Source organism: Cyprinus carpio, chromosome B24, assembly GCF_018340385.1.
Source record: "Cyprinus carpio isolate SPL01 chromosome B24, ASM1834038v1, whole genome shotgun sequence".
NCBI lineage: Eukaryota > Metazoa > Chordata > Actinopteri > Cypriniformes > Cyprinidae > Cyprinus > Cyprinus carpio.
The window spans coordinates 20,381,149-20,390,594 of record NC_056620.1 but is presented as its reverse complement, the minus strand read 5'-3'; the positions used below and the strand labels follow the sequence as shown (position 1 = coordinate 20,390,594).

Below are 9,446 nucleotides of genomic sequence, written 5' to 3'. Positions count from 1 at the left end.
AAACAATGTTTTGCAAGTTTCAAGTTTTTTTTCTAGTGTTTTTTTTTTTTTTTTTTGAAATAGTCTTTGGAGCATAACAGCTTATATGCAAATATATCAACTATATCTCATAAATTCAAGATAACTTTTTTTAAATAATAATAATAATAATAAAAAAAAAAGTTCTCCAGTTGCAGAGCTGGAAATGACAGATTCTCTATCAGGAGATACAGCAAACAAAATCACAACCAAATTATTACAAAATCATAATTTCATAATGAAGTACGATTTTTTTTTTAGATGTGAATAACTACTGACCAGTGTTATTTTAGTGTTATTTGGATGCTGTTATATTTTAGTCATTTATATATATATATATATATATATATATATATATATATATATATATATAATTTTTTATTAGTTTTTTTATGTCTATATAGTTTTTTTTTTTTTTTTCAGTTTTGGTCTGAGTTTTTTTAGTAGCCTGCATCATGTGAAAATAAAAGAAATATTGCCTTGGTAACTAGCTAAATTACGTTTAAGGTTTTTTTAATATTTGATTTTTGTTCAGTTTTAGGAATTATATTAAGTAACTTTTTATGGTTTAAGGTATAGTTAACTACAATGACGGTGCAACTGACCTTTATGGATAAAACGTCAAGCAACTATGAAACTATGGCCAAAATAACTAGTCAAATAATATTTCACTACATACTGCTGCCTCAGTCTAACCCCTGATTCTGTAGCTTCAAATTCCCACCATTAGACGTCATACGCTAATAAATATTAATATCAAATACAGCTAGAGTATGTTATTAAATATTATTAGAATTAAAATTAGCTCCGTGTCTTATAGGCATTTCTAGTCTCACAAGTCAGGCTTTTAAACAGCTGTAAGTCCTTTGAAATATCAGTTTCAAAATCATTGTGATGATTCATGCTACATTTCTCCAAATCTGTTTTGATAAAGAAACAAACTATCTCGGATGACTTGAGGGTGACTAAAACCTCAGCAAACTATTCCTTTAAACTGTATTTATTGCCAATAATCCTCAGCTAAAGAAAGAACTCAAACCATGCCATTTAAGAGTTTTATTTTATCTTGACTTGATTTTACAAAGATCTCAAAAACCACAAATCTACAATAGTCTTCTCACGTAAAAACCCAGGCTGTCATTTCATTTAATGATGAACAGATTGGATCAATGTCCTGAGTTCTGCTCATCATCAAAGCTCAAATCCACACACAAATTCAGAGCATTCAGAGATCTTCAAGAGATCTTCATTCTCTGCTTGCTCTCATTGTGGAAGGAGACACATTTTTATCACCACACAATTCTAACTAAATTCTACATGTGTCTTTATAGTTACTGGTTTCCTTATTTTTTCTGTTTTTGACCATCTTTCAAAATGGTCTGTTAAAAAATGACAGGTTATGCTCGATGTCTTAAATGACCACGTGTCACTTTCAACACCGAGCAAACGCATTAACAGCAGAAGGACAGCGCGAGGATGTCACATGGACATGGCGTTCGTCCCATTCTGCAACTTATTTGTGAATGGAGGGATTTTCTCTCCTTTATTTTTCAAATGACTATTGTGCTTGTGTTAATCATCATCATCATCATCATCAGTGTTTAATTGGGGTGGGCTGCCTTCACTGGTGTCCATGAAGATTTTCCTGCTGGATTTCTGCACATGATCTTCATTTCTTTTCTCCAGGGCTTCAATCTGTAAAAACGTACGACACGATTGATTTTAAACAACCGAGTTTTAAATATCAGTTGGACCTTTCTAAAAAATGTTTGAAATCCAGACCTGGGCTAAGAAATCAGCCTCATTATCGCTGTTGATCTGCAGTCCAGACACAGTGTTGAACAGCTCAAATACACTGAGAGCTTCAGCCACACCAGCTTTCTGGAAAAACTAGAGAGAAGACAACAGCATTCATTAATGATCGCAACCTTGCTTTAGAGCTATTACAGAGCTCTTTATTACACCACAAGATAGTTCGGACACTTACTGTGGCCACATTCCTACAGTCTCTGAACAAGAACTCCAGACCGTGAGGGTGAGTGGGCTCTATGGACTGACTCACATCAATGAACCACACCTTCATAAGAGAAAAAAATAAATAAAAATAACTTTAAGGAGTCATGGGGTTAATAAGATTTAAATGTGCACACACACACACACACACACATATATATATATATATAAATAATTGTACTTTGATTCAGTAAGGATGAATTAAACTAATTAAAAGGGACAGTACATACATTTATCATGTTATAAATTAATGCTGTTTATTTTATAGTTTATAAACTTCTGAAATTAAATGCATCATAGTATCTACAAAAATATAAAGCAGCACAACTGTTTTCAAAATTGATAATCATGTTTCTTGAGCAGCAAATAAGAATGACTGTAATGATGCTGGAAATTCAGTTTTGCATCCCAAAAATAAGTTACATTTTAAAACCTATTCAAATAGAAAGCAGTTGTTTTTAAATCGAAATATTTCGCAAAATGTGTTTTTATTGCATGTTTGATCAAATAAGTTTTAAACAGTAGTGTAGTTGATGAACACATGACTAGCCTTGCTTTTTCTGCAGAATTTTAAAAGATGTGCTACTAGGAATGTTTTAACTGGCTTAATACAAACCTGTCCGTCATGCCAGAGCATGTTGTATTCACTCAAATCAGCATGAACCAGGTTACAGTCTTGATACAGACGCTGCATCATCTGTGAGACAGAGAACAAGAGCTGAATATCAAGAGCAAATATCCAAGTCAAATTTTACCCTAAAATTAAAACAGAAATATGACTTACTATTTATTATTATTTTATTTTGTGACAAGTAAGCACTTTAACGTGCAAGTAGCAAAAATCCTGTATGGACACAATAATGTCTCAAAATATAATTTCTTATTTTTTTACCCAATATCCATTTAACAATAGCAAAGATTGTTGTGGTATTCCAGTACACTCACGTTTAGCACTTGGTAGTATGCTTTCTTCATATCCTCAGAACTCAGAATAGCGTCCTTCAGTTTAGGTGCAGGAACGTGGTCCTTTCCAATGAATGACATCGCAAGGATATGCTTCTTCAGGATCACCACCTCGGGACACGGGATCCCTGCTTTCTTTATCCTACAAGCGTACATTTATGTGTGAAATGGCATGAAAAAGTAGATGAAACAATATTATGTTATAGTGTAATCTTAATTTACCCAGGGCATTTAAATCAGTCACGTGTCAAATTAAATGACAAATACTTATCTTATACAGTTCAATGAATCTGTTTATCACCTGGTGAGGTTGTGCATCTCCTTCTCAGCCCACAGGCGGATAATTTTGCGAGGATTCAGCTTGCTGAAGCGGTCTTTGAAGCGGTAGTCATCCTTGATATATTTGTCCCGGTTCTTAAACTCATTCAGGGTGGTCTTGAAAACTTTGAGGACACACTCTTCTGGAACAATCTTCTCTTCAAAGCTGCACGAGACACATTGAGATTAACACTGCTTAATTAATGCACACTTGCATTAATTGCAAGACTTAAGCGAGCTGCATACACAATGATGTAAAGCACACACCTCCCTCCATTAGCGTGGAAAACCACCGACTCTTTTCCTGTGCTGATGCAGCCATTGATGTTCTCCAGTATCCCAGCATTCACCATTTTGTACATGAGCAGTCTGGTCCTGGGGTCCACAGCTTGTTCCTGAGCAAAAGAGGACATGAAATGTACAGTCAACACATACAAGTGGACACATTACATTTCTTCTACAGTTTGTTGAGTCTCAAACCCCCTAAAATAATCAGGTAAAATAAAAAATAAAAAAAAAATCACAAATTAAATAAAATAATAATAATAATTAAAAAAATGGTTTACGTCACATTACATTTATTCTACAGGTGGTTGAGTCTGAAAATCCCTACAATAAATGAAACTAAAGTAAAATAAATAATGGGTTGGGCTCTTTACATTGCATTTCTTCTACAGTTTGTATACAATTAAATTAACTAAAATATAAATCAAATGAAACAAATAAAATAAAACTTTTGACATTATATTTCTTCTGCAGTTTGTGGAGTCTGAAAACCCCTAAAATTAAATTAATCAAAATAAATTAACATAAATAAAATCAATAACAATTGAGTTGGGCTCTTTGCATTACATTACTTTTCTGAGTCTAAAACCCCCTAAAATAAAAAAAACAAAAATAAAATTAGTGTTGTCAAACGATTAATTGCATCCAAAATAAGTTTGTTTACATAATATATGAGTGTATACTGAGTATATTTATTATGTATAAATAAACACAAACACATGAATGTATATATTTAAGAAAAATATGTTATGTTTATATATTAAATATATGTATATATAATATAAAATATAAGAATATAAATATATATACACATGCAAATATTTTCAAAATATATACTCTGTGTGTGTGTGTGTATTTATAAATACACAATAAATACACATACATATATTATGTAAACAAAAACTATTACTTACAAAACTACTACAGGAAAAAAAATCATCTACAGCACTAAATAAAATAAAATAATACATTTTAAAAATGGGTTGTACTCTTTACATTTCTTCTACAGTTGGATTAGTCTGAAAATCCCTACAATAAAATAAACTAAAATAAGCTAAACAATTAAAAAAAATGGGTAAGCTCTTTACTCTTTACTTTTTTATCTTTCTTCTACAGTTTAAGAAGTCTGAAAACCCTTAAAATTGTATAAAATAAAATGAAAACAAAATAATTCATAAAGAATGGGTTGGGCTCCTAAAAGGGAAAAGGGACTCACAGCAGTAGAGTGCTCCTTCTTCTCATGAAGTCGAGCGCTACGGCGCTGCTCGGTGTCACAGTGGCGTTTCAGAGCGTTGTACACATGGTTGGAGAGCTTCAGGTCCATGCCGATCCCGTCTCCCACCTGCACCTCGGGAGCAAACTGCATAGATGCATTCAGAGACTGAAATCATTACAACTGCAAGAACAATTTAACATGTCATGTTGGATAATGTGTGAACAAGCCTGACATTGTCCATGCGTGCCGTGTTCTTCCGTCCACAGACGTCCTCGTCATGTTTGGTGGTGATGTTCTTGCCCTTTCCAACAAATCCCTTTTTAGGGGTCGTTGTTGGTTTGACTGAGAAAGTAAGTAAATCAAATGCAGTCAGGTAACAAAATATTAACTGCTAAGGGCACATAAAAATATGATTTTCTGTGTAGCACAAACAAGCTCACCAGCTTTGTAGGGGTCATGGCGAGTATCTTGCCAATCAACCTCATCTTCAGAGCTGTCACTGTCCTCATATGGATGAACCATGCGGTAGTTCTCAAAGGATATGGAGACTGGAAATTAAATTAATTAAGGTTTTTTTTTTTGTACATACATACATAAATAAATAAATGTTTATGCATGTTTGTTTATGTATGTTATATTATATAATATCATGTATTTGTATTTTTCTAGATTCTGCCCCCCCCCCTTTTAATTTCTCTGGATTCAATTTTAATGGTTAAATTAAAGAAAAATTACACTTTTATGGTCCTATTAAAATCTGCTTTATTTTTCCCAAATTTTGCATTTTCCATTTTAATGGTTTAATAAACTTTTAATAATCAAAAAGCATGTATAATACATTGAATTGATAAAACATTAACATTTTAATAATGTCTAAAAAAAATCTAATAATAGAGCCAAATTAAATGTTTAATTTAATTTAATTAAATATTGATTAGCAAAAACAGTGGTAATGAAGGAATAAAACATTAACAATCAATCTTTTAAAATTAAATTAAATTAAAATTTGATAATTCCTTTTATTTTTGTCGCAAACAAAGGTTTTTGTTCAAATTAAAACATGAAAGAAAATTTGTGATACTTTAAAAAAATAAACAATTAATAAAGTTAATTTTATTATTATTTACCAATTAATTTTAATTTTATTTTAATATTATTATGTTGAAAAATACATTCTACTGTACAACAGCAATATATTTATCACAATTTCAAGTTAAACCAAACTTTTATATATATACACATGCAGAGTGAAAGTCCAACAGATGAAAACACACATTGTTTTAAATTGAATTTTTTTCACTTTACCTTTGCTGTCTCCATTAAACTTCTTCTCCTCCCTGCGCAGCTGCGTATCAAACTCGCGGTCGAACTCCATCTGAAGCATCTGGGCCAGAATCAGGTCGCTGGACGTGTCTGCTTCAGGAGCGCAGCTCAGGTCCAGATCGGTACTGAATATAATACAAGTAAATGGACACAAAAGATGTGTTTGCCTTCAGAAATCATGACATATTTGCTTTAAACAATTAAACATTTCATGAGGAGAATTCCGCTGCTGCTTTAGTGATTTAAGTATAAATGCAAGATGAATGACTTTGTAGTTAAACACATAGTGGTTCAGAAAAAAAAAATGTAAATATACAATAGGTACTAAAAAGGCAAATTCCAAGTGACTATATCATATATTACTATTGTTTCTATATATAGAAGTAATCCACTACTAGACTTGTAACAGTGCTAATAATCTGATATGTAGGAGTTTGAGACTCACTCTGGGATTTCTGGGAAAGGGCTGCCCTCCTCATGCAGCTGTCGGGCCAGTTGCTCACTCATAACATCAGCCAGAGAACAGGGAGCTGCTGCCAGGACAGGAGCGCCCCATGGGCTCTGGAAAAATGACACGAAACAGACATGAACGACTGATAAACTCTATCTGCAGAGGTAAGGCTCACATTCCAACAATTAACACCATCAACAGATGACAAGCAGAATAAAAGTCCTGTCACATGTGCCAAAAATCTTAAGTCTGTCATCATTTACTCACCCTCATGTCATTCCAAACTAGGAAAATTTCCAATAAATTTAGGAAACAGAAAATTAATAATAATTTTTGGCATCTTTCGTAAATTTTTGGAAATTTTCCGGAAATTTTCCAAACTTTGATTTTATTTCTTCTGTTGAATGTAAGAGAAGATATTCTGAATACTGGTAAACAAACAGTTTTGGTTCTCATTCTTTAAATATAACAAAAAATACAATGGAAGTCAACGAGAATCGAAACTGTTTGGTTACCAACACCCTTTAAAATATTCTCTCTTGTGTTGCGCAGAAGAAAGAAGCAATTTTGTATGGACTATCCCTTTAATAACCTCATCAATAAGCATTGTCTCACATTAAATCAGTCAAATAGAAAGATTTAAAATATATATTTTGTTACTATTTTACATGAACAGAAATATATAACCATATGTAAAAACAATCTATTTTTTAAACTATTTTAGTAGATTATTTTAGTAACTGAAATAATGTTGTAATTAGGGCTGCAAAATGATTAATCATGATTAATCGATTCAAAATAAAAGTTTATGTTCACATACTATATGTGTGTGTACTGTGTATATTAATTTTATATATATATATATATATATATATATATATATATATATATATATATATATACACACACATACATGTATATATTAAGAAAAAATATAAGTATATATATAATATAATGTATGTAAATATATATTAGTTTATATTTATATATAAATTATATACAAGTGTTTACATACAAATACATCATTTTTTTAAAATATATACATATATGTGTGTGTATTTATATATACATAGTAAATATATGCATATAGTATGTAAACATAAACTTTTTTTTGAATTAATTAATCACGATTAATCGTTTCGCAGCCCTAGTGGTAATCAATTAAAATAGAACAAACTTAAATGAAAATTAGAAATGTTGCCTTACTGAAATATATATATATATATATATTTAATTTAAGCATTCAAATTACTAAAAGTAAAATAAATGTAACAAAAAAAAAACAGAAATATTAATGGAAAACTAAGAATGACAAAAGCACAAACTAAAATTAACACTGAAAATATGAAAATAAAAGCTAACTCTTAAATACTATAATGCGTATAACATAAGTAATACTAAAATAACACTGTTTTTAAGTACTGCAATGTTTATTTGGCATACTTAACCCTTCAAAACGATGACATGAGTCCAGATCAAGAGTTTTAAAGTCCACATGCTTAAGTTAAAGGGTTAGTTCAGCCAAAAATGAAAATTATGTCATTAATGACTCACCCTCATGTCGTTCCAAACCCGTAAGACATCCGTTCATCTTCGGAACTCAGGTTAAGATATATTTTAGATTTAGTCCGAGAGCTTTCTGTCCCTCCATTGAGAATGTATGTACGGTATACTGTCCACGTCCAGAAAGGTAATAAAAACATCATCAAAGTAGTCCATGTGACATCAGAGGGTCCGTTAGAATTTATTGAAGCATCGAAAATACATTTTGCTCCAAAATAACAAAAATTACGACTTTATTAAGCATTTTCTTCTCTTCCGGGTCTGTTGTGAGCGCGTTCACAACACTGCAGTGTCGTACGTCAACAGTCACAGCAGTCGCGTTCACAACAGACCCGGAAGAGAAGACAATCCTGAATAAAGTCGTAATTTTTGTTATTTTTGTTATTTTTGGAGCAAAATGTATTTTCGATGCTTCAATAAATTCTAACGGACCCTCTGATGTCACATGGACTACTTTGAAGATGTTTTTATTACCTTTCTGGACGTGGACAGTATACCGTACATACATTCTCAATGGAGGGACTGAAACCTCTCGGTCTAAATCTAAAATATCTTAAACTGTGTTCCGAAGATGAACGGAGGTCTTACGGGTTTGGAACGACATGAGGGTGAGTCATTAATGACATAATTTTCATTTTTGGCTGAACTAACACTTTAACTTCACCCATAAACATTTGCACATGATAAGACTACCTTATTATTCTGTTCTATTCAAATACGTTCTAACTGGGTAAAGTTCACCACTGTTTAACTCCAGTCCAGCTGAGTCAGAGTTGAGTCATCACGTGTCAGGCAGGTTTAGACCAGTCTAAGTCTGGTTTAGGCTCATTACTCACCCTTCTGTTGTATAATGGTTGATAGGCCTTGTACTAAACCAACTCATATTTTACCACTTCCCGGATTTTTGTCCACATAATTCGACAGACATAAAATGTGACATCAAACTGTTCGGAAATCTCACCTTGGTTTCTTTTGTAGTTACTTCAAGTTGGTCCATGTTAGCTGACAGAAGGTTTACGTTAGATTCAAACAGACTAAAAACGAGACGCTTGTAACGCTTTATCGCGTAGATTACTAGAGTAAAACTCGTGTAGGGTTCGTTAATATCGACTTAGATTTTTTATGTAACTCTACTTATGACTAGTTTTGACCAAAACCGCTAAAACGTGGTTTAAAACGACAAGTTAGTTCGTTACCGACAAGGTGTCAGATAAAAATAGATGTGAGACAAGACCTACGATGGTTGGTGGGGCAACCCCTATGACGACATGCCTCGGATTTTCAAAATAAAAGTCA

General features: G+C 32.2%; 1 protein-coding gene across 1 annotated transcript; it reads right to left on the bottom strand.

Moving 5' to 3' along the window:
- Nucleotides 1-1,059: 1,059 nt before the first annotated feature.
- Nucleotides 1,060-9,411, bottom strand: LOC109094849 (serine/threonine-protein kinase RIO3-like). Its single transcript, XM_042752109.1, has 13 exons — nt 9,112-9,411; nt 6,582-6,697; nt 6,119-6,261; nt 5,254-5,361; nt 5,046-5,155; nt 4,814-4,957; nt 3,580-3,707; nt 3,296-3,478; nt 2,977-3,136; nt 2,648-2,728; nt 2,006-2,095; nt 1,801-1,908; nt 1,060-1,713 (listed from the first exon to the last, which is right to left on the bottom strand). The coding sequence occupies exons 1-13, from the start codon at nt 9,145-9,147 to the stop codon at nt 1,591-1,593; spliced, it is 1,530 nt and encodes a 509-aa protein (XP_042608043.1). The 5' UTR covers nt 9,148-9,411; the 3' UTR covers nt 1,060-1,590.
- Nucleotides 9,412-9,446: the final 35 nt, after the last annotated feature.